The sequence below is a fragment of the Melanerpes formicivorus genome, unplaced genomic scaffold, assembly GCF_026170545.1.
Source record: "Melanerpes formicivorus ecotype bairdi unplaced genomic scaffold, bMelFor1.0.p_v2 SCAF_158, whole genome shotgun sequence".
NCBI classification, from domain to species: Eukaryota; Metazoa; Chordata; class Aves; order Piciformes; family Picidae; genus Melanerpes; species Melanerpes formicivorus.
In genome coordinates this window covers 601709-625749 of record NW_027142510.1, presented here as the reverse complement: position 1 = coordinate 625749, position 24041 = coordinate 601709, and the positions used below count along the sequence as shown (strand labels likewise).

Sequence of the window (24041 nt, the reverse complement as noted above, 5' to 3'; positions counted from 1 at the left end):
AGGGGTCTCCACGGAAGGAGGTAGTGAGAGAAGTGGCTGCAGGTGGGAGGCTCTGGTGCAAAGCAGGAGTGTCTGGAGCCTGGGGGAATGAGGGTGAAGGTCTCCACTGGAGGGGATAATGCAAGCAGGGGTCTCCAGAGCACGGGATGGGGAAGCTGAGGGTCCCCAGCGTGCTGGGTGCTGAAGGCGGAGGTGGTCTCCGCAGCTGGGATGGGCGAGGTGAAGATCTCTGTTGTACTCAGTGCTGACCGCCGGGGACTCCGGAGCACGGGGTGGAGGAGCCGGGGGTCCTGCTCCACGGTCGCGGCGAAGGGAGGGGGTCTCCGGGGCAGCGCACCGGGCAGGAGAAGCCGGTTCCCGGCGCACACGGAGCAGCCCCTGAGGCGCGGCCGTCCCGGTTCCCCAGCTCCCCGGCGCCGGGCGGGGCGGGGCGGCAGAGCCGGGCGGGGGCCGGGCAGGAAGTTCCTCCTCCCGGGCCGGGTCGGACCGGGCGGCGGCGGCAGTGGCGGCGGGGCCATGCGCGGCGGGAGCGCCGGGGGGTCAGCTCGGGAGCCGCCTGCCCGGGGCCGTTGGGCCCCGCTCGGGCTGCGGGAGGGCGATGGGGCCGCGGGCGCGGCGGCTGCTCCTCGCCGCGGCGCTGCTGCTCGCCGCCAGTACCGGAGTCAGCTGGAGCGGAGCAGGTGAGCGGGGACGGTGGGAGCGTCCCGGGAGGGTTGTCGACCCCCCAGCCCGGGGAGGGTCCGCTCCTCGCCGCTGTTCGGGACATGGCAAAGGGACCCTCCGAGACCGAGGAGGGGTGGGGGGAGCCGTGCAGCTCGTCTGCGAATCGGGACCAGGGACGGGACCGGGGATCGCAGCCCCGCGGGGATGCTCGGTGTGCCCCGGGGAGCGCGGCCGGGTCCAGGCGGACGAGGGGTGGACTGCGGGGGCGGGGGGGGGCTCTGAGTCAGCCGGGCCGGGCTTCCCAGCCCTGCCCCGGTCCACGTACTGGGCAGCTGACGCAAGGCCTGACAGGGGACCCCGGGGAGCCCATCCCGAGGCGGGACCGAGCGCTCCCCTTGTCCCTCACCCACCGCGGGGGTCACCTCCGGGCATCCCCCCACCCCTGCTCAGCCCTGTGTGCTGCGCCGGGGAAATGCGTCCGGGGGCACACTGGCAGCTACCGGGGTGAGCGGGGGAGAGCTCGCTCCTGCCCACCACCCCCCCGAGAACCCCAGACCCTGCCCTGGGGTGCTGCGCTGTGACAGGTGGCCGTGGGGACCGGAATGTGACAGGGGGCTAGGAGACAAGGGGCACCGGGGTGTGCTGGGGTGGCCGTGGGGGGGTCTGGGGTGTGCTGGGGTGGCCGTGGGGGGGTCTGGGGTGTGCTGGGGTGACGGTGGGGGACGGGGGTGTGACAAAGCTGTGACAGCAGCTCTGTGCCCCGTGCAGGTGACAGCTCCCCACAGCACCACGCAGAACTGGGACACTCCTGGCAGGTGACCCCGCAGGTCCTGCAGGGTGACCACACACTCAGCCTGGCACAGGTGACTCAGGTGAGTTCCTGCCCGTGCCCCTGGGGTGCCTGTGCCACGTAAGGGCTTGTGACAGTAGGCTGGGGGCTGCCTGTCCCCCCTCCCCCTCCCTTCCCTTGCCCCCTTCGAAACCTGGCACCCAGGTCCCCTGGCCCAAATCCCTGGAGGGGGCGAGCAGCCAGAGCTCCTGAGGAAGGGGCCCCAGCAAACCCCCCACCCACTTCCCCACCTTTCCTGATGCCAGGAGCTCGCTGGCTGTGCCAGGGGCACCCACCCTGCTCCCGGCTGGCGGAAGGGCCCGGCTGCTCCGCGGCTGCTCCGCGGCTGTTGGGAGTCTCTCCGACGTTTCCGCCGCGCTGCACCGGGCAGGAAGCGCAAGGGGCAGCTTGGGGGTGGGGGAGCCAGGCTCTGTCCAACCCCCTCCCCTCCCCTTTCCCGGCACAATGAGCTGGAGGGAGGGACGCTTCCTGCGGGGTGTGAGGGTGGGGGGTGGGCAGGGGGATCCCTTCCGCCCCCTCCCTCCCTCCGGGCACGCGCCAGGGCCAGGCGGGTCCCCTGACACCCTCCCGGGGGGGGGTCATGGCCTCGCAGAGGGTGAGTGGAGACGGGAGGGGAGCCGCAGCTTGGCACAGGGTTGGGTACCCTGGGGCAGGGGGTCCTCCTGTAACCGCTGCCTGTGGCAGGGGGGGTTCCCCAGCCAGCTGCGGGTGCTGCTGGAGCTGGAGGGGACGCAGCTGGTGCTGGAGCTGGAGCAAAACTGGTGAGTCGCTGGCTGGGGCAGAGCCGGGGGGGAGTGGGGGGTCGGGGGGTGTCCCAGGACTCCTGTATCCACGAGTGGTGCATGCAAGATGGGGATCCCATGGGCTCTGTCTCCACCCTCCACGGTGCTCAAGGGGTGGGGGTCTGGGGCAGGGGGGCCTGGGGGACCCTCTCTCCATCTGTGGTGCACAGGGAGAGGGGGTCCCTTGCTCCCCTTCTCTCTCCATGGCTGCCATGGGGGTGACAAATGCCTCTGGCAGGGAGCTGGTGCTGGGCACCGGGGCACTGCTCTACTACCTGCCCAACGGCACGAGGGTGACACAGGAGGCCAGCAAGCAGGTAGGTGCCAGGCGTGTGGTGCCCTCAGTGGTGTCCCTGAGCTGTCCCCGGTAAGGGGCTGCCTCCTGAAGCCCCTTCTCTGCCTCAGGAGCACTGCTGCTACCGAGGGACGGTGCAGGGCTTTCCGAGCTCCTGGGCCAGCCTCTGCGCCTGCTCCGGACTCAGGTGAGCCTCTGGCTGTGGCAGTGCCTGGCACTCAGGTGAGCCTCTGGCTGTGGCAGTGCCTGGCACAGGCTGCCACCACGCCGCTGATGCCTCCTCTCCCTTTTCCCAGTGGCCATATTTGGCTGTCAGAGACCAGGAGCTATGGGCTGGAGCCAGATGCCAGCGGCCCCCCAGGGCAGCACATCGCCTACCAGCCGCGGGAGGTCTGGTTGGCACCACGGGCCTGTGGGCAGGGCCCCCCGGAGCACCCCGTGGCAGAGGAGACAGAGCTGCCTTGGCCACAGAGGGTAGGTCACCCACGGGTCTTGTCCCATGGGGGAGGTTCCCCTTGCCCACTCCCTGACCCCCTCTCTTCCTCAGGGCAAGCGGGCGCTGGCAGAGCAGAGGTTCGTGGAGCTGGTGATGGTGGTGGACCACGCTGCGGTGAGTGCTGGGCAGGTGTGCCAGCTGCAGGGGCTGCCCAGCTCCCCTGCCAGCCCCCTTGACACTCCTCCCTGTGCCCCCCAGGCCCAGAATTACCCTGACCTGCACCGCGTCCGCACCCGGACCCTGGAAATTGCCAACCAGGTGGATGCGGTGAGTCGCTGCCAGGACCTGCTGGGCACCATCCGTGCCAACTTGGCTGTGTCCTCACTGCCACCGTCCCAGGAGTCTCTAATGCCATCCCCCCCATGCCCCTCCCCAGTTCTTCCAGCCGCTGGGAGTGCGGGTGGCCTTGCTGGCAGTGGAGGTGTGGAGCGAGGCAGACCTCTTCCCGGTGGATGGCAGTGCCAGGGCTACGCTGGAGCGGTTCCTGCGCTGGCGCCGGGAGGAGCTGCTGCCCAGGCTGCCCCATGACAATGCCCAGCTCCTCACGTGAGTGGGGGACAGGATGGGGGACAGGGGGTGAGGTGTGCAGGCAGCCCCCCCCCATCCTGACCCTGGCACCTCTGTCTTGCCAGGGGTGCCCGCTTCGAAGACGTCCTGGTGGGGATGTCCACCCAAGCCTCCATGTGCTCCTCCAACCGCTCCGGGGCAGTCAGCATGGTCAGTGCCCCCTGTGGTGCCCCCTGTGCCCCTGCTGCCTGCCTGCCCTGACCCTCCCTGTCCCACAGGACCACTCAGTCAGCGTCCTGGTCGTCGCCTCCACCGTGGCACATCAGCTGGGGCACAACCTGGGCATGCGGCACGACGGTGCCAGGCGCTCCTGCGACTGCAGCGACCTCCGGCAGGACCGCGGCTGCATCATGGCATCGCCCACGGGGTGAGGGCAGGGGCGGGGCTCTGGGGAGGGGGAGGGCTGGGGGGCTGAGCCTCCCCCTCCTTCTCACCTCACCGACCCCTTGCTGGCTCCTCAGGCTGACTCCCGGCTTGAGCTTCAGCAACTGCAGCCAGCAGGACCTGGAGCGCAGCCTGCGCCAGGGGCTGGGCTGGTGCCTCTCCAACGTGCCCGCGCCCCGCAGCCTGGCAGGGATCCCCCGCTGCGGGAACCACTTCCTGGAGCCAGGAGAGGACTGTGACTGTGGCCTCAGCATGGTACGGGGCGGGGGGCGGGCGGTGGCAGGGTCTGGGTGGGCTGGGGCTCCCCACCACAGCCAAACCATTGGGCCTGGGGCTGCCTGTGCCGTGGCACTGTGCCAGGAGTGCCATGTCCCAGACCCGCCTGGGTGCCAGCCGCTCACCGCTGCCTCTCTGCTGGAAGGAGTGCACCGATCCCTGCTGCAACAGCAGCAGCTGCCAGCTGATGCCCGGCGCCCAGTGCACCACGGGGGACGCCTGCTGCCAGGACTGCCAGGTGTGCGGGGATGGGCAGCTGGCAGTGCTGGCACCGCAGCTCCTGCCCGAGGGTAGGGTTTTCTTCTGGGGGGGGCACTCTCCACTCATCTGCCTGTGCCCCCCCTGCAGCTGCTCCCCGCCGGGCACCGCTGCCGGGCCCCCCTGGGCGAGTGTGACCTGCCCGAGTTCTGCGATGGGCTCTCAGCGCTGTGCCCACCTGACAGCTTCCTGCAGGACGGGCAGCCCTGTGCCAGCGGGCAGGCCCTCTGCTACGGCGGCGCCTGTGCCACCTACGAAGGGCAGTGCCAGCAGCTGCTGGGGCCAGGTATGGCAGGGTCAGGGCTGGGGCTGGGGGGCTGGGGAGGGGGTGCTGAGCTTTGCTGCTCCCCTGCTGCAGGTGCTGGCCCTGTCTCCAGCTCCTGCATGGCATCGCTGAACGGGCACGGGGATGAGCGTGGGCACTGCGGGCGGCTCCCCAATGGCTCCTACGTTGCCTGCACCCAGCAGTGAGTGCTGCTGCTTCCCCCTTGCCATCCTCCCTGTGCCCTCTTCCCCCTGCTCCTGACCTCCTCTCTGTCTCTGCAGGGATGCTGGCTGCGGGATGCTGCAGTGCCAACGTGCCAACGCACGTGGGTACACACCGGAAGGGTCCTGCCAAGGGACCCTTCTGCCCTGGGACAAGGATGTGAGTGATGCATCTATGGTGTTGCCTGGCACTGCCTGTGGCCCTGGCAAGGTGAGTGGCAGGGCAGCAGGAACGAGGGCAGGGGCCTTGCCCGCTGCTGACACCCTGTGCCCTACAGGTGTGCCTCCAGCACCGGTGCCAGGACGTCTCTGCCCTGGGTGACCAGCAGTGCCACAGCAAGTGCCACGGGCATGGGGTGAGCGCAAGGCCGAGGGGTGGGGGCTGGCGGTGGGCACCTGCCAGACGGTGCTGAGGCTCAGTGTCACCCACTCAGGTGTGCAACAACCACGGGCACTGCCACTGTGAGCAGGGCTGGGCACCCCCGACCTGCGAGAGCCCTGGCGCGGGGGGCAGCCAGGACAGCGGCCCTGCCGCCCTGGAGCGAGGTGAGGGCAGAGGCAGGAGGGAGGCTGCCAGTGCCAAGCAGAGAATGGGGCTTTGTGTGGCTGGCACTGCCAGAGCTGGCATGGGGTGCAGCAAGGGGGAGGAGCCCTGATGCCTCTCTCTCCGCAGCGGGCAGCGCCCTGCCCACCGCCTTGCTGCTGAGTGCCCTGCTGGGGCTGGCCCTGGTGCTGGGGCTGGGCTGTGCCCGCCGGGCTGGGCTGCACAAACGCCTCTGCCAGCTCAGCAAGAGGACCTCCTGCCAGTACAGGTAACCAAGCTGGTGGTGGACGGGTGGCACACACACCTCTGTGTGTGCATGTGTGCGCCCTGGCAGTGCCCAGAGCTGCCTGCATGTGGGCACACCGGCGCAGGGTGGGTAAGGGACACACAGCTGTGCCCTGGCAGTGCCCAGAGCTGCCTGCATGGGGGCACACTGGCGCAGGGTGGGTAAGGGACACACAGCTGTGCCCTGGCAGTGCCCAGAGCTGCCTGCATGTGGGCACACCGGCGCAGGGTGGGTAAGGGGGACACACACCTGTGCCCTGGCAGTGCCTGTGGCTGCCTGCTGCATATGGACGTCACCTGTGTGTGCCCTGGCAGTGCCCAGAGCTGCCTGCATGGGGGCACACCGGTGCAGGGCGGGCAAGCTGGGCACACACCTGTGCCCTGGCAGTGCCCAGAGCTGCCTGCATGTGGGCACACCAGTGCAGGGTGTGTAAGCTGGGCACACACCTGTGCCCTGGCAGTGCCCAGAGCTGCCTGCAAGTGGGCACACCGGTGCAGGGTGTGTAAGCTGGGCACACACCTGTGCCCTGGCAGTGCCCAGAGCTGCCTGCATGGGGGCACACCGGTGCAGGGCGGGCAAGCTGGGCACACACCTGTGCCAGTGCACAGGTGCCCTGTGGAGGCTGCCCGGGCACTATGCTGCATGCCCACGTCCCCCAGCAGGTGCCAGTCTGTGTGTGTGTGCCTGTCTGCATCTTCCCCCAGTGTAAGCAGCAGCCCCTGGCATGCCACCCCATGTGCCCCCATGCCACCCCGCTCCCTCCCCGCTGCTGGCCGCCCCCCTGCAGCCCCCCCAAGGCTGAGCCCCCAACTCTTCTCCCCACAGCGCTGAGCCCCAGGTGCCATTCCTGGGTCCAGAACCCCCAGACGGCCGGAGAGGGTAACGTCACAGCTGGCACCTGGGCACCGTGGGGCTGTCCCTCAGCCGTCTGCTTCGCAAGGCCTCCTGGTGCTGCGCTCTTCCCCTGGCAGTGCCCCCGTGGGGTGTAGGGCAGCCCCGGGCTGGCAGGGCGTTGCCTCTCCTGGTGCCCAGGGGTTCGTTTCTCTTGGCTTCCGCTGGTGCCGGTGTGGTTCGGTTGCTGCCCCTGGGGTTCCTTTGCCTGCCCGCAGCAGACTTGGGGGGGGCCTGATCCTGCCTCTTCTCTGCAGGATCTCCCAACCGGAGCCCAGGTCTGGCAGCCAGGGCCCCCCCGAGCGGCCCCGGCCCCCGCAGTGGCGTCAGGCCACGGAGCTGCAGCCCATGCACCGCAGCAAGGTGAGGGCGGGGGGGAGGGGGCTGCTGGCGATGCTGTCGCCTCGGTAACTGCCGGTGGTTGCCGTGGGGACCACGGTTCGGTCTGGTTGGTGCCGAGGAGGCATCCCTGGGTGCCAGCTCCCAGCCTCCCTGCCTGCTGGGGCTGGGTGGTTCGACTCCGTGGCACCACCTCGGGCCCGGAGCAGCCTGGCACAGCCCTGGGCCACGCCGCTGTGGTGCCCAGCGCTGGCCATGCACCTCCAGGATGAGTGCCAGGCCGGGGGCTGCAGCGGCCATCCGGGCCGGGGGTGCTGGCACAGGGCCGAGTCCTGGAGCTGCCTGCGGCCGGGGGGGGTCTGTGCTTGGCGGCGGGAGGGGGGTCTCCGCATGCTGCACGGCTTGCCCCCGCTGCGGGGCTGCATGGCTGCCTGCCCCCTCTCCCTCTCTCTGCAGCCGGCTGCCCCCAGCTCAGCCCGGCCCGACCCACCCTGCCGGCCCCTGCCGCCGGACCCTGCTCCCAAGGTAACGCCGGGGCCGGGGTGGGGGTCCCGGGCAGCACCTCTCTGGCCCCTGCTGCATGCCTGGCTGCGCACCAGCTCCCGGGGACCTGTGGGCTGTGGCACATCTCCCCGTGCCCAGTGGCCGGTGCCAGCAGAGCTGGCACTGCCAAGGGGAAAGCCCTGCCCCCCCCCCCCCCCCCCCCCGCCTCCCTAAAAGCCTCCTGCCTGGGGGGAGGATCCTCCCTGCGGCCCCTGGTCCCCCCCCGCCCCTTGCTGTCTTGGCTGTCCCGCAGCTGTCTCACTGTCCCTGCTCTCTCTGCCCAGGCTGCCCCCCCGGACAGGCCGCCCCCCCCCACACGCCCGCTGCCCGCGGACCCCATGGTGCCAGGCGCTCAGGTAACGGCATCAGGGCGGCGGCGCCGGCGTGCGGGGCAGGAGAGCGTGAGCCAGGGCGAGGGGAGATGGTTTGAGCCCACCGAGGGGGGAGGGGGGTGTTCGACCCGGAGCGGGGCTCTGACCCCCCCAGTTCCCTGCAGCCCCCAGGTCTGGCCAAGCCTCCCCCGCCCCAGCGGCCGCTGCCCTTGCACCCCCTGGGACCTTCGCAGAGCCACAGCGAGACCCCTCCTGGACACTCCTACGTCACGGTGATCCCCTCCAGGTGAGCAGGGCCGGGCCTGAGAGGGTCCAGAGCGGTGTGCCAGCATGGGGGGCGGGGTGCCGGGAGCAGGGGGGCAAGGTGGCAGCAGAGCTGGGGTTGGGGGGGGAGGGGGGGAGGGGGGGAGGGGGGAGTCCTCTGTGTGCAGAGCCAGGGCCCGGGGGGGGGAGAGCCGAGCGCAAGGCTGTGCTCCCGGGCAGGGCAGCCGAGGCTGCAGGGGAGCCTGAGCGCGGCCCCGGCCCCGGCCCCATCCCTGCCCTCCTCTCCCTCCGCAGGCCGCCGCCGCCGCCGCCGCCCGAGGAGGCCCCGCGGGAGGCCTGAGCCGCGGGCCCGGCGCCGCCGCAGCCGTCTTGGAGCCGCGGGCCGCTCCCCCGCCGCCCGCTTGTACAACGTCAATAAAAGGGCTGTGAGCTGCCTCGGTGCTGCCTCCGCCGGAGCAGGGCACCGGGACCAGCGTCGTGGTGCGGGGCAGGGGCGGCATCGCTCGGGCCGCGGAACTACAGCTCCCGGCATGCCCTGCGGCGCCCGCCCCGAGTCGTGGCCGGTGGCAGGAAGTGGTTCTGTCCCCCCTCCTGCGCCCCCTGGCGGGGACCACGCGCGGCGCCACCGCTTGGGGAGCGAGGGGAAGGGGGGGGGGGGGGAACCTCCCGTGGAGCCACGTGGGCATGGGCACGTGCGGGACCCGGCCCGTGGGCATGGGAAGGGGCGCGGGTGGGAGGGGACAGGGACCGGGGACCGGGGCAGGGACAGGGACCAGGGACCGGGGCAGGGGCAGAGATGTGTGGCGGTGGGAAAGGGACAGACATCTGTGTGGGGGATCGTGGGCGGGGGGCATGCGAGGGGGTGTGAGGGCACGTGGGCACGGGCAGGGACAGTGACAAGGACACGCGTGTGCGGGGACACAGACATACGTGTGTGTGCAGGTGACATGGACGAGGACAGGGACACACATGTGCGAGGTGGCCTGGGTGGGCACTGTAATGTGTGAGGGGACAGGGACGTGGACACGAGTGGGAGCTCACGTGGGCATGAGGACATGTATGTGCAGGAGGTGCCACATTCGTGTGTCAGGCGTGTGCAGGACGGTGTGCAGGGACAGGAGGTATGTGTGCAGGAGGTGACATGGCTACGGACACGTGTGTGCAAGAACAGCCATGTACACGGACATGTATGTGCAGGAGCCGCCCCACGCGTGCCACACGCGTGCAGGAGTCTCCACACATGTGCACACGCGTGTGCAGGAGCTGCCACCTGTGCACGGGCCGGCACTGCCCCTCCGGGTTCCTCTGGCCCTGGTCGGTACCGGTGGGCGGTGGGTCCTGGAGTACACCCAGGGGTGTGGTGGGCACGGGGACCACCCGGCGCTGCTAGTCCCGCGTGTCCGGGCCGTGCCGGGCAGTGCCGGTGCCTGTCGATGTCCACGGTACCCAGGCGGGGCCGAGTTGGGGTGGGGCTACCGGGAGGGTTTCGGCTCGGTGCCGGGGGTGCCGGATTGGGGGCGGGGCTGCCGGTTCCGGTGCTGGTGGATGTTGAATGTACCGGTCCAGGTGCTCGGGGGTGCGTGGGGGTGTTCCGAGGTGCCGTTCCCGGTCCCGCGTGGGTTCTGGGGTGCCGGTGTCGGTATTGGGGCCGCCCCCCAAGGGTTAATGGCACTCGGGGAAGTTGCCGGGCGGCGGCGCAGCGCGGATTGGCCCGAAGTTGGCGGGGCGGGCCGGGCCGTGCCGAGCCCCGCCGGGCCGGGCCGCCTCCGCCGCTGCCGCCGCCGCCCCCCGCCGCCCCCCGCCCCGGCGGAGCCATGCGCCCCGCGCCGCTGCTCGGGCTCCTGCTCTGGGCATCGCTGCTCCGGGCGACGCCGCCGCCGGTGCGCGAAACCCGCCACGGCATCCACTGGAACAGCAGCAACCCCAGGTACCGCCGCCTCCCCCGCCGGCCCCGCCGCCTTTGTGCGCCCCGGGCCCCGCCGAGCCCCGGGCCCGCGCCGCCGGGACGAACGGAGCGGGGCGGGGCGGCCGGGCAGTGGGTTCCCGGGCGGGGCGGGGCTGGAGGGCACCGAGCCACGGGCAGCCCTGGTGCTACCGGGGCCCCCCCACCCGGGTGATACCGAGCCGGTGAGTACCTCCCCTGTGGTTCCGGGCCACCGGCTGCCTCTGGGGGATACCGAGCCGGTGAGTACCCCCAAGTGGTACCGAGCCCGCAGGCATCCCCGGCGCTACCGAGCCCCCGGTGGCAGTGAGCAGGTGAGGATCCCCGGTGGCACCAAGCCACTGGGCACCCCTGGGCGTTCCCCAGCTGGTGAGGTCTGATGGTGCAGAGCACTCAGCAGTGCTGAGCCATTGGGCATCCCCGGTGGCACCACGCCCCGCGGGGTACCAAGCCACTGGGCATCCCCAGCAGCACCACACCCCAAGGTGTACCAAGCCACTGGGCATCCCCAGTGGCACCACACCCCAGGGGGTACCAAGCCACTGGGCATCCCCAGTGGTACCATGCCCCAAGGGGTACCAAGCCACTGGGCATCCCCAGTGGCACCAAGCCACCATGTGCTTTGTGGTCCTGAGCCCTGCGTGGTACTGTGCGGGGTGGGCAGCCCCAGAGGCACCAAGCTTTAGGAGGTACCAAGCCAGTGGGCACTCCTAATGGTGCCAAGTCCCCGATGGTGCCAACCTGCTCTGAGCCTTGGTGGTACTCAGCTTTCAGCATCCTCGGGTGGCATCAAGCCCTGGGCACCCTTGCTGGGCTTGGGGCTGGTGGGCAGCCTTGTAGTACCAAGCCTTGGTGGCATCAAGCTGGTGAGTGGCACTGCCTGGGTTGCTGGTTCCCATGGCAGATGCCCTGCTGGTAAGGAGCACTGGGCACAGCTCAGCCCCTGCCTGGCCAGGGCAGCTGCCCACAGGCTCTGCCAATCATCGGTGGGTTGGGGACTGGCCCCAGCCCCACTCCTGGTTTCCTCCATTTTAGGCATTTCCCAGCTCTGGGCAGCTCGTGGTCTGGTGGGAGTGGGGAGCAGGGTCGGGGGGAGCTGTGCTGAGGGTCTGAGGTCTCTGCTCCTCCTCAAGGGTCTCATGCCCTGGGCCCACAGACCGGGACTGGGACAGGTGGGCACACGCCGGCAGGCTGGGGGGCACCAGCTCTGTATTACTCCCCATGAGAGTGGGGAGCTGGGGATGAGCACCGTGGGAAGCCACCACCCGTGGGTGCCCCGGAAAGGGAGGGCTGCGTTCTGCCCTCTGCAGGGTCAAGACAGGGCCCCCGTCCCTGGCAGCCCTCAGCCGTGCCCAGGCTCGCCCTGGCCAGCGTCGCCCAGTGGGATGCGCTGAGTCAGCCGGAGCCTGTGCCTGGTCCTGTTCTCAGAGAGCCCCCAGCCTGGGTGGGGGGCGGTTGGGGCCCGAGCCCCTCCTGGCTTATACAGCTGCTGGCACCAGGGTGAACGCAGCAGCCTCTGCCACAGCTGCCAGGACTCTGCACGGGGTGCGCAGGGGCTGTGCCCACGTTGGGGCAGGAGGATGGGGCTGGAACCAGCCGAGGTCTTACCACCAGCCCCTTCCCCAGCGGGCCAGGGTGACCCTGCCAAGCCAGGTGCTAGCTTGGCAGTCCCAGCCCTGCCATGACGCTGCCAGCGAGGCCAGGGCGCTGCCGGGCTGGTATGTGCCCAGGCCGTGGCAGGATCCGGCCGGTTGGCAGACGTGGGCGCAGGGCGGAGGTCGCTGCCCTGCCAGGGCTGGGGAGGGGGGAGCAGGGCTGCTGCTGCACCCAGCATGTACACACGTGTCTGTGTGCACATGTGTGTGTGTGTGCACATGTGTGTGTGCACATGTGTGTGTGCACATGAGTGTGCACACGTGTGTACATGTGTGTGTGCACAAGTGTGTTTGCATGCAAGTGTGTCTGCACTCGTGTGTGGTTCCCTGTGTGTGGTTTCCTCTGTGTGTTTGCACATTGCACATGTGTGTGTCTGCACTTGTGTGTGCTTTCCCGTGTGTGTTTGCACACGCGTGTGTTTGCACACGCATGTGTTTGCACACGTGTGTGCCCGCAGAGGTGCCAACTCCACCCCAGCCTGGCCGCACACTCTGTTCGCACAGCCATGAGCTGACTCCGTTGCCTGCCCTTGCAGGTCCCCAGGCTGGGCCCCCTCCCCCTGCCCCCATGGCCAGCAGAGCTCCCTGTGCCCCCTGCCCTCCCCAGCCGCCCCCCCGCCAGCATATGCCGGTGCAGGAGGCGGCGTGCAGGAAGTACCCCCACGGGGGTGTCGATGCCAATCAGCGCCAGGGCGGTGAGGAGGGCGCCTGGGGTCGGGGGGCTTTGTGCCCCGACCGGCGTCGCTCGGACCCGCCCCGGCCCCAGCGGCAGAGCTCATTCAGCTCCAGCGGTCTGCAGCTAATCCACGCTGATGCCTCCTGGTGTGGAGCGGGCGGGAGCCTGGCAGCTGTTTTGGCAGCAGCTTGGCTCTGCCCTAGCGCAGGGCAGCGCGGGGGGGGGGGGGGTTGGGGGCGGGGGGGTTGTCCCTCCTGGGGGCACCGCAGCACTCGTGGTGGTGCCAGCTCTCCAGCTTGCCCTGCCCGGCAGGTTCCTGCGGGACAACTACGCCATCCAGGTGGCCATCAATGACTACCTGGACATCTACTGCCCCCACTACGAGGGCACCGTGCCCGCCGGCCGGGTAGAGACCTTCACCCTCTTCATGGTGGACCAGGCGGGCTACAGAGGCTGCTACGAGACCCCAGGTGCCTTCAAGCGCTGGGAGTGCAACCGGCCCTGGGCACCCTTCGGGCCCATCCGCTTCTCGGAGAAGATCCAACGCTTCACCCCCTTCCCCCTGGGCTTCGAGTTCCAGCCGGGGGAGACCTACTACTACTACTGTGAGTCCCCCACCCACCCCCCCGGAGCAGGGCTGCGGGCAGCCAGGGGCAGCTGGGGGGGCAGCTGGTGTGGGGTCCCACCAGGAACCATGTTTGGGGCACATGGGAGGGTGCAGCGAGGGTCTGGGCAGAGCTGGGATGAGGGTGCAGGGAAGGGTCCAGCCCCAGCAGGGCTCTGGAGGGAGCTGAGGTTGGGGTGGACTGGGAGGTCTGGATGCAGCTGGCGTGGGGGTGCCTGGGAGGGAGGATTTGGATGCACGCAGGGATTGGGGTACATGAGGGAGTCTTGGGGTGCATGGAGGGGTTGGGGTGCACTGGGAATCTGGGTGCAGCCGGGGTTGGGGTGTTTGGGGGGTGTCTGGCCGCATCGGGGCTCTTCATGCAACCAGAGTTGGGGTGGGCAGGGTGGTCTGGGCGCACGTGGGGTCGGGATGGTTGGGGTGCATGGGAGGGGAGGGTCCAGCTGCACCCGGGGATCCGGATGCAACAAGGCTTGGGGTGCACGGGGGAGGGTCGGGGAAGCCTGGGTGCCCCGGGGTGGGGACGCGGGCGGTGCCGACCCCGCAGCCCGCCGGGAGGGGGAGCCCCAGGCCCGGCGCTGGTCCCGACCGACCGTCGCGAGAGGGGGGGGGTCCCGACCGTCGGGGGTCTGTGGCGGGGGGAAGCCGCTGATGAGTTCCGCATCTGCCCAGCTGTCCCCAGCCCCGAGAGCGCCGGGCGCTGCCTGAAGCTGCGCGTCTCCGTCTGCTGCAGAGGCACGAGTGAGTCCAGCTCGGGGGGGGCTGTGCCCCGAGGGTCTGGGGTTCCCCATCGCCTGCCGGTGGGGCTGCCTGGTTCCCGCTGGGAGTACCGGGGCCTCGGGGGCGACATCGTGTGCCCCGGAGGAACTGGTCGCTGACACTCTCGGGGTTTGTTTCAGCACCGGAGGCGGCGACAGAGGTTCCCAATTCGCAGCCCCACGGGCGTGGGGGGTCAGAGGGTGAGTATGAGGTGGGCAGGGGGGTTGGGAGGAAGCCCAGGAGCTGGCTCACCCTGACCTCTGCTCCTACCCTGGCAGATGCAGTGCCCGCCCGGGGCATCGTGGCCCCGCTGCAGCCCCACACCCTGTGCCTGGTACTCATGCTCCTGGCCCTGCTCTGGATCTGACCCTCGGCGCTGCCCACGGCAGGGACGCAGACTCCTCTGCCCTGCTGCCCACTGCCAGACTCTCCATCCACTGCCATCCCCCTGCCACAAGCCTGTGGGGCAGCCCTGGGCCATGACTCGCCCACCAGACCTCCTCAAAGCTGAGCTGGGGCCAGGAGCTCTGGGCTGGAAGGTGAGGGGGAGGTGGATGAGGGGCTCTGTTGTGCTCGGTGCTTCTAGGGGCTGGTGCCCCTTGCCGTGCCACATCATCCCCTGATGGGGCTCTCTCCCTCTCAGGGACCTCGCTTCCCTCTGGCATCACCAGGCACGGGTCCTGCTGGCTGCTCTGCCCTGGCACTGGGCACCCCACAGCTCAGCAGACGCCTGCGCTGCCCCAGGGCTATCGCCTCATCTAGTGCCTTCCCCCATGGAATCCCCACCCCAGGGGGCCGGGGACCCTCCCCCCCAGGCCCTGGAGCAGGGCTGCCGGATGGAGGCAGGCGCCTGGCCCCTCCGCTGCCTTGTCCTCCGGCGAGGACACACCGATCTGTCTTCTGGGAAGACGCTCCTACGGTTTGGTTTTAACCCCTGGTAGTGACTGAGCCGAGCAATACAGTGTTTGCAAGATCACTGCGCCCTTGGGCTGTGCAGCCCCCACCCCTGGCCTCGCGCTGCCCCCACTCCCCCTCCCGCCTCTGCCCACCCACCCCCAGCCCCCTCCCGCCTCTGCCCACCCACCCCCAGTCCCCTCCTGCCTTTGCTCACCTGCCCTAAATCCCTTTCCCCGCAGGGATGCTGAGGTGCAGGCTGGGGTGCTTGCCCTCCCAGCCCCCCCCCAGGGGTCCCTGTGCTTTCCTTCCCAACCTTTAAGGCCGGGGGGGTTTAATTGCAGCGATTTGATACCGAGACCTCAGCTCATGTCACAGGGAGAGCTTTAATTACAGCCGAGCTGCCCGCAATTAGCACCTGACAGCAAGACCCAGGGCCGGCCGCTGGCGCCTGGGGTGGGCCAGCGATGGAGGGAGAGGGGAGGGGGGGGTTGTTGGGGGTGGGTCGCTCACCCAGAGCCCCCAGTTGGGCACCATAGCTCTTCTCTCCCTGCCCTTGGGCTGCCCGTGGGGCAGCGATGCTCCACCCTGCTGCATACCCCCCGAGGATGCACCACGATGCGGGGGGGCGGGGGGGTGCAGGGGGGCACAACTGGGGTTTCACCCTCTTGCCAGTGCGGTACCCAGGCTGCTGCCAGGGCCGATCCCATGGCACAACCAGGTCCCTGCTGGGGTCACAGCCGTGGGACAGAGCTGCAGCAGCATGCCCCGGGCTCGCCCCCGGGGCGGGAGGGCTGTGGGAGGTTTGTTCGTCCCCCTTTCACCCCAGGGTGCAGCGCCCCCCCCCCCTCCCCCCCCCAATCCCCTCCTCATGGGGGGCCCAGCTGGGGCTGAGTTCGCCATGGGGCCAGCAGCAGCCAAGCCCCCACAGCCCCCTCCCCTGCCAGGCGTTGCCGGCTGCCTGCCGCAGTGGTGCTGGGCACGTCAGACAGGTTTTATGGCTTCTCGGGAGAAGCTGCTTGGCAAGAGGCTGAGCAAAAAGCATCGACCGCGCCCCTCCCCCCCGCGCTGCTGCCTGCCCTTCCCCTGCTGCACCCCGCACCCCCTCCGCTCACGGGCAGGGGCACCCCAGACCGCGGTGGGCAGTGGGACCTGGCCCCACCGTGGGGCCCGCAATGGGACCCAGAGACTGCCTGGGGGGTGTGTGTGTGTGTGTGGACACACACGTCCTGTGCGACCCCCCCCCCCCCCCGCCCCCCATTGTGGGGATGCTGGGGGGGCTGTGCCGTGTGGGACCTCCACCCAGGTGAGCAGGATACCGTCTGGGGGGGGCCCACGCCAAAGGGATGTCGTGTGAGGTGCTGGGGGCCACCGTGTCCCAAAGGACCCTCATCTGGAGATGCTGGGTGGGGACAGCCCCCAAAAGGAGCCCCCACGTGGGGGTGTCAGGGGCGATGCTGCCCTGCAGGACCCCCACGGAGGGATTCTGGGATGGCTGTGACCAGCAGGACCCCCATGGAGGGATTCTGGGGTGCTACGCAGCTTGCTGCCTAACACCCCCTCCTCGAGGCTTTTCCAGGTGAGGCTAAGGGGAGGGGGGGTCCCTGTGGAACCCCGGGGGTGGGTGGCAGGTCCAGGAGTGGCGGGGGGCCCTGTCCTTGAACGGGGGTTGCTTGGTATGCGGGAGCCGCTGCCGGCTTCAAATCCCATCGACTTCCAATGAGCAATGCCATCAATAAAAGCTAATTGATGGCACGGCCGCTCCAAATCAGATTCCCCGGCCCCTGAATCGAATTGATGGCTCCGCGCCCCGCAGCCAGCCGCGGCAGAAATTGAATCTATTAAAGGAATCGGCTCCATTAGCCCCGTCCCTTCTGTCTCGCAGTCTCCCCACCTCGGGGGCTCCCCCCCCCAAGCCCCACTGCCAGCCCCCACCCCCGGCTGCCCGCTGCCACCCACACCGACCGAGTTGCAGAGCTTGCCGAGAGATCCAGGTCCCGCTGGGGGAGGAGGTGGGGGGAGTGGGGGGTGGGGGAGTGGGGGGTGGTCCCGGTGGCCTCAGCCCGTGGGGCTGTGCCCCACAGAGGCAGCGCTGGGTGCTGCGGGCGGGCGGGAGTTAAAGCCTCGGAAAGTGGGAAAGGAAAATTTATCGGCAGGAACAGAAACCGAAGTGGAATGGCAACAGGCAGCCCTGAGGTGAGGAGGGGGGGAAAGGGGCAGCCGACCCTGCCCACAGCCCGGGAGGCACAGCGGCATGGTGGGAGGCGAGCTGATGGCATGACCTGGCTGTGCCCGGCACATTGTCCCAGCTGACTGCTGGGCTGGGCACCGTGGATGCCCCCTGGCACTGGGACGAGCCCGGGGACTCGGCCCCCAGCTCTGTGGTGGGCCCAGAAGTGTGCAAGAAAGCTCCTGGCACTGGGTTCTCCCTCCGTCTGTGCTGCCAGGGCTCCCCCACCTACAGCCATGCTGGAACAGGAGCCTTGGCACACCCTGACACCCCTCACCACCCCGGGCTGGGGGTGAGCTTGGGTCCTGTGGCCATTCCAGGACACAAAGGGTGGGACACGGGGCCCGGGCAGCGCCCCCAGGCAGCTGGATGGGAGGAGCAGGGCTGCCCCCCTGGCACTGGAGCCCATCCCTGCCCATCTCCCTTGGGCGCAGGGCAGCGGCTGCAACCCCCACCCAAGAGCTGCCGAGAGCATCCTGGAGATAGGAAATGGCTCCGTGTCGCCATGGAAACGGGGCCACCGGCTCGCCATGCCGAGGGGACATGCCAGCCGAGGGCACGCGTGTGCAGAGCCCCGAGGAGCACGGCGCTGGGCGAGACGAGAGCCGGGCACGATGCGCAGCACACCAGGCACTGCCCGCTGCCTCCTTTGGCACATCGGTGCCACACCACGGGGCCCATCGCCTGCCTCGGTCCTGCTGCCCCATCACGGGGGGCAACGGGATGCCACCCCCCCAGCGGGGTGCCACCCCAGCCGGGCAGCTCTGCAGCACTGCGCTGGTGCTGAGCGCTGGACGCGCAGGGCCGGAGCAGGGCTGGCTCCCAGCTGCTGCCTGCTGATGTGCATCGTCAAGGTTATCATTTAGCAAAGCACTCAGCAGGGGCTTCGGAGGGAGCTGCCCCCTGCCGCTAATTAGCCAGAGCGGCACGCACCGAGCCCGCACCTGCCATAGCAATGAGGTACGGCGGGCACCGGGCGTGCCAGCTCGCACCGGCGTGGCACCAGGCGGGCGCGCAGGGGGCATCGCACGCTGCCAGCATCCTGCAGGGCCAGGGCTGGGTGCTGGGGGGGCACAGCTGCGGCTCAGCTGGCCGAGTCCCAGCGCCAGGTCACAGCAGAGGTCACCGCCGCTGATCACCGCTGGGCTGGTGCCAGGGCAGCGCTGGCGCCGCAGGGATGGCACTGGGAGCGTGTGTGTGTGGGGGGTGCGCTTGCCAGCCAACCCGGGCACCGGTAGGGTTTTGCACACCTGGGGTGTGGTGTCTTGGGTGTCTGTCCATCCCTGCCCTTGTGCCTGCCAGGGTGCCAGCAGCAGCTTTGCAGGGCTGCCCGCCCCGAGTCTGCTGTAATCCTGATGGACAATAATCCTGCTGTGCCAGCGCTGGGATGGGCAGGAGCTGCCCTTGCAGCAGCAGCAGCACAGCTCAGCTGCCAGCTCGCAGTGCTGCCTGCACCTGCTGCATACTAAGGGCCCATGGTGCTGGCACTGGCTTTACTGTGCCCTGTGCTGGGACCCTCTCTGGATCCCTGGGTGTCCCGTGAGCACAGCCCTGGCCACCCACTTGTCCCCCTCCAGGCATGGGTCTGGCTGGGAGGATGCTGCCAGGGATGGAGGGGCCCTGGCACCGAGGGCTGGAGCTGCAGGTGTGATGCCCAGGCACAGCACAGAGGTAAGTCCTTGGGGTGAAGCTGGCAGGGGGGCCCTCCTCGTGCCAGGGACCCCAGCCCAGGAGCCCTGCACTGCCTCTGTGCCCGCTACCCACCTTCACTGAGCTGCCCTGTGCTCCTTTGATCACCAGGCTGCTAACAAGCTTCCCTGGCAGAGACCTCGTTAGCCACACAAGAGCCCCATGCTGGGCACATTTGTCTTTGTTGGGCAGGGGGCTGGTGTGCCCAGCTCCACCACAGGCCAACTCCTGGGTCCCTGCTGTCTCTCACGTCCCTGCTGCTGCCAGCCTGGGGACGGGGCCAGGGGCAGGCAGATGCTGGGGGCTGGCAGGAGTGTGGCACGGCCGGGCAGTGGCCAGCCCGTGGCCAGGAGTGGGCGCAGCAGGAGCGGATCGATGCTCTGAATTATTTAGCTGGAGAGCACGAAGCAGCTGCAGCACAACACCCTGCACAGGGGGCACCACACCACACTCGCAGCTGGGCATGGGACCCCCAGCCCTACCTAGCCCAGACAGGGCACCCAAGCACCCACTGGCAGGCTGCAGGGACACTGCAGCTGCCCAGGATCCTCTGCCACCCCTCTCGGTGGTGGATGCTGAGGCATGGGGCACATCAGATCTCTTTGTGCTCCACCAGGCTGTGCCCAGGTGGTGCCACCGCTACCTGCTCCATCCCCTGCTGGGCATCCAGCGCCACGGCACTGCCCGGCCAGCAGCAGGGGGCTGGGGTGGCTGCACCCTGCAGAGGGTGCCCTGCGTTCAGCGTGGTCCCCGCAGGGCAAGCTGTGAGCCGTGGCTGCCCACACCCCGCGCCCCCAGCCCTTCTCTGAGCCTTTGCATTATTAAACCCACCCCTGTGCCATCACTCACGGCCGGCCTGGCAGCGGCACCGCATCAAACCTGATGAATATTTCAGGCCCTGAAATCTCCTTCTCCTGCGTGCTTCATCCTGAGCCCCCTCCCCCTGCTGCCTCCCCAATTTATTAGCTCGTTTGCTTCCCTGCAGTTCTGCCTGGCACCAAGGGCACAGAGCGGCACGGTCACCCTGCATGCTTGGCACCTCTCCCCAAGCCCACTCGTGGTGGGGGTGGGGGGTGGGTCATCCACCACCATGGCTCCAGCCCAGGCTGTGACAGGGATGGGCTGTCCCCAGAGCTGGCCACACATCCCTGGGGCAGAACTGGAGCAGCCTCACCCTGCTGAGCTTGGTGCCAACCAGAGGTTCCCCTAGAGCCCTGTGCCAAATCCCCAGTCCTTGCTTGGCACCGAGGAGGTTGCAGTTCCCTTGGCATTGTCACCTGCAAGGAGCATGAGGACAACCTGAAGCAGGTCACAGCAGGGACCTCTTCCCATCACTCCCAGCCTGGTATTCCACTGTGTGCCAGCACCTCTGCCAGCACCCCCCCCCCCCGTGTGCCCACCCCCTTCCACCTCTGCCAGCACTCCTGGCTGGTCCTGGTGGCCACAGACACTAATTGCAGCGTGATCCATGTGCGGCAGGAGCAGGATATTGATGCTGCCTGTCACCCCTTGGCCAGATTAACGTCACTTAGGCACCGGGAACGGGCACCACAGAGATCTGCCACCGGCCCCGGGGCAGGCTCCAGCGCTGCCATCTTATACCAGCATGGGTGCTGGGTTCAACCTGCTCAGCTCCCTGCCCAGTCCCAAGATCTCCATTGCCTCTCATACCTCTCCTGACACCACCATGGAGCCACCTTGTGCCCAAACACGCCAGGGTCACGGCACTGTGCACGCAGCTGCTGCCATGGTGACACACCAGGGAGCCCCAGTACACAGCGACAGCCCTGGCACACATGTTCCTCTGCACACCCTGGGCACTCGCCCTCAGGCTGCATGTGGTGCCCTGGGCATGGGCAGCAGTAGCCGAGCTGGCATGCCCCAGCCACAGGCAGCATTTGGGGAGGGCAGATGGCACTGGAGCCAAGCAGGGCTGAGCCCTGGGGATGCTGCAAGGCTCTGACAGGGCTCTGGTGAGGGCAAGTCTGGGCTGTGGGTGCCTTGGTGGAGCTGGGATGCGATGTCCCCATACCTGCTGGGTGCTCCTGTGGGTGCTCCTGTGGGACTGGGGCAAGGTGCCGATGGCTCCTGGTGGCCCGGATGCAGATGCCATCAGCCCGTGCTTGGCTCTCTATCACTGCTCTGCCCACTGCTGTTGATCCATGCCCAGGTCTGACAGGTACTGGGGGACAGCAGGCTGTAGCCTGCACCCCAGACAGTGCCTGCTGCAGCCTCTGCAGCCCCCGACCACCGTGCAGGAGCCAGCAAGGCTGGGTTGGACAGGGATGAGGTCAGTGGGAGCCAAGGGCTGAGGCTGGTGGCTGCAGATGCAGCTCCATGTCCTTGTCCCTTCCCCAGGGAGCTGTGGCTGCCATGCTGCAGCGGGGCTGGGTGCCAGCCCCCGCCACGCTCGCCCTGCCCATGTCGGATGGCTCTCTCCCGGCACAACCCTCACGCCCACGGCGCACCCTCGCCGTGGCCATGCTGGAGCAGGAGGGGCTGGGCTGGGGCCAGCGAGGCCGGGGCTGCTGCTGGGAGATGATATTGGAGTGATCTTGAGGCCAGGAGGGAGCTTTGCCACGCGGGAGGAGAGGAGAGGAGAGGAGCTGGCTGAGTCACCCAGTGCCAGCTGCTGACTCAGGCACTTCCTGCCAGGTAGCCCCTGCCGCCGGTGCGTGGGCTGCCGGCACACAGCATGCAGCAGAGGGGGCAACCAGGACCCTGGCACCGCCTGGCAGCCCAGTCCAGTTCTCGCGGTACTGCAGGGTGGCCCAAGGCGAGACTGGCATGTGCGTGGGTGCTGGCCTGTGCCTCGCAGCGTGGGCTTTCCACCCGGGGTCACCCACTAGCAGCATGGCCACAAGCTGGGGTGGCATGCGGGGAGCACGGCTGCTGGGCCGTGGGAGCCACGAGGAGCTGGCTGGCAGCACTTCCCACCCGGCACCTCTGGGTGCCCACACACCCACCCAGGGCTGGCGGTGGTTGGCACAGCAGAGCCCGACGGAGCCAAGCTTCCGTCAAGCAGGCGCCTGGCGCCCAGGGCTGGGACCCTGCGGCTTCCTCCCCACTGGGCATCAGGAGCAGTCCCAGCACCGTGAGGCCAGCCCAGGGCTGGCAGGCACCGGGGCCAAGAGCCACGCACGGCTTCATCCGCCAGCTCCACAAGGAAGCTGATTTCCTCCGACAGCCCTTTCTGTACCGCCAGTGCCAGCCGGGGCAGCCACCCCCCCGCGGCCGTGGCCCGGCTGCTAGTGGCCAGCTTTGTGCTGGCAATTAACCCTCCTCTGTGATCCTGCGCCATCAAGCTCCGCATCAATTAACTCAAGCCATTCAGGTGCTAATTAACGGATTGCCTCCATAGCCGTCGGAGTAGCCGGGCTCACCTCCGGCCCCCTCACAGCGTGAGGCCGCTGCCTGTCCCTGTGGCTCACTGGGGAGGTGAGATGGTGGCTGGTGGCTCTGACCTGGACCTGTGGCTCACTGCCGAGGTGGGCTGGTGCCTGGTGGCACTGCCACCCCTGCTCACCTCCCTTGCGTCACATCCCAACCCTGCATCATGCTGCCACGGCTCCAAACCCAGAGCCAAAGCAGCCCCGGGAGGTCCCAGGGGATGCTTCCAAGGCTGGGAGTCCCCTCTCTCCTCGGATGTAGGAAGCGGCGGGGGGCTGTCTCAGCACCCCACACCCTCAGCAGGGCGGCGCTTGGCTGATGCTCGCCGAGATGCTGACGCGGTGCGACCATCCGTGAGGCCTTCATTCAAATTTAAAGACCGACAGAGGGATAAAAAAGGAAAGGGGCAGCCAGGAGCGGGGCGGCTGCGAGCCCTTCGGCGTGCGGGGAGCCTGCTCCGGGCGTGCCGGCCGGGCGCGCTCCCCGGCCAGGGGCAGCAGCGTGCCCGGGCGCCCGCGCAGGGCTGCGTGGGGCTGCCCGATTCGTGCTGCCAGGAGGAGCTAGGAGGAGCTGGCAGGAGCTGGGGGGCTGTTCAGCTCTGTCAGACGTGCCCTGGCTACCTGCGCCTCGACCCGAGTGCCATCACCTTGTGGCCCTGTCCACCCCCTCCGTGTGTCATTGGCATGTGCTTGCCATGTCTGGCTGGAGACGTGCCAGCGCCTGGCTCTCACCGGCGGGTCAGGAGCCCTGAGCTCAGCACCTTTGGGGCCGTGTAGGTGTGGCTGGTGAATATTTAATGCCCACGTTTTCACCGAGCCCTTTCTTGGTTACACTCCTGCCTCCCACCCAGCTCTCTCGCCATGTTTATTTATTTAATGAATTATTTATCGGCTCCCCCTCTCGCTCGGCTGGGCGCTGCTCCGCCGCTGGCCCCCTCCCCGCTCCTCCCCCCCGCCCCGGCTCCCAGCCCGGCGTGATGATTTATTGAATGCCGGCTCTGCTCTGCGGTTGCGACATGCTGTCACAGGAAGCCGCGGTTAAATATTAACCAGGGCGGGCAGAACGGGTCCCCTGCCCTGCCAGGCACACGCAGCTGGCATGGACCCCTCTGCCCCACCTCGCTTTGGGCATGGCAGCCAGCGTGGCTGCTGCTCGTACCTGCCCACTCCAGGCAGCGACTCGGGGGGGGGGGGGCGCTTTGCTCTGGTCCCCTCTGCTTTCAAAGCAGAAACCTGCTGGCCCTCAGCATGCCAGGCGTGGGGTGGAGGAGATGAGAGGCTACAGAAATGGGGAGGAACCAGCATTGCCTCATGCCCGAGCTCTCCTGGAGCACTCGAGGCCTCTCATGTCCTGGAAGCAAAGCCACCCAGCTGCCCACCCCCACCACGGACACCGCCTCCTGCCGTGGTCTGCAAAACCCAGCCCAAACCCTCCGTGTGCCAGCTGCCACAGCTGGGACCCATCCTGAAGCCCCAAGGGGTGATGCTTGGTGGGTGCTGGCACCCACACGTGGGTGCACATAGCAATGCTCAGGACGGTTTTTGGCCACCTGGGTCACTCCGTCCCCATCCCTCCCCCCCGTGGGTGCATTCCGCCGTGGCCCCCACGTTGGGGTGCTCCACTGTGGGGGTCCCCACAGCGAGCAGAGCGGCGTGCAGGTGCTGGTGGCAGCGTGTGCGTTGCCATGAGCTGGGGGTTTCCATGTGGAGGTGTTGTGTTGCCATGGGTTTGCTGAGCCAAAGCGTTTCCATGGTGGCAGCGCCGTGCCGCTGGGCCCTTCCAGAGGTGCGAACCACCCCCCTCGGGATGCCCCAGCCCCAGGGCACACCGGGAGAGAGCTGCTGCCGCCACCAGCAACAACATGCCCTGGCACCCTGGTGCCTCGGCCCCTTAAGTCCCTCCTGCCTCCCAGCAACACCCCCTAC

General features: G+C 68.7%; 2 protein-coding genes across 7 annotated transcripts; both read left to right on the top strand.

The window, feature by feature from the left end:
- Positions 1-484: 484 nt before the first annotated feature.
- On the top strand, positions 485-8689 carry ADAM15 (ADAM metallopeptidase domain 15). 5 transcript variants are annotated; one of them, XM_068168790.1, is made up of 25 exons: positions 485-680; positions 1432-1535; positions 2198-2274; positions 2534-2612; positions 2701-2777; positions 2887-3064; positions 3138-3200; positions 3285-3353; positions 3463-3632; positions 3719-3803; positions 3872-4020; positions 4115-4292; positions 4459-4551; positions 4662-4857; positions 4930-5038; positions 5118-5268; positions 5336-5413; positions 5492-5603; positions 5731-5869; positions 6713-6766; positions 7036-7141; positions 7574-7642; positions 7945-8016; positions 8157-8278; positions 8551-8689. In XM_068168790.1, exons 1-25 carry the CDS (start codon positions 599-601, stop codon positions 8594-8596), a joined length of 2658 nt encoding a protein of 885 aa, XP_068024891.1. In that variant the 5' UTR covers positions 485-598; the 3' UTR covers positions 8597-8689. The 5 variants fall into 5 exon arrangements, with proteins under 5 accessions (XP_068024891.1, XP_068024892.1, XP_068024893.1 ...); XM_068168791.1 differs by lacking the exon at positions 6713-6766; XM_068168792.1 differs by lacking the exon at positions 7574-7642.
- A 456-nt stretch (positions 8690-9145) lies between these two features.
- Positions 9146-14889, top strand: EFNA4 (ephrin A4). 2 transcript variants are annotated; one of them, XM_068168774.1, is made up of 6 exons: positions 9146-9570; positions 12842-13134; positions 13827-13895; positions 14054-14113; positions 14192-14452; positions 14557-14889. In XM_068168774.1, the coding sequence occupies exons 1-5, from the start codon at positions 9380-9382 to the stop codon at positions 14278-14280; spliced, it is 702 nt and encodes a 233-aa protein (XP_068024875.1). In that variant the 5' UTR covers positions 9146-9379; the 3' UTR covers positions 14281-14452; positions 14557-14889. The 2 variants fall into 2 exon arrangements, with proteins under 2 accessions (XP_068024875.1, XP_068024876.1); XM_068168775.1 differs by lacking the exon at positions 9146-9570 and adding an exon at positions 10021-10183.
- Positions 14890-24041: the final 9152 nt, after the last annotated feature.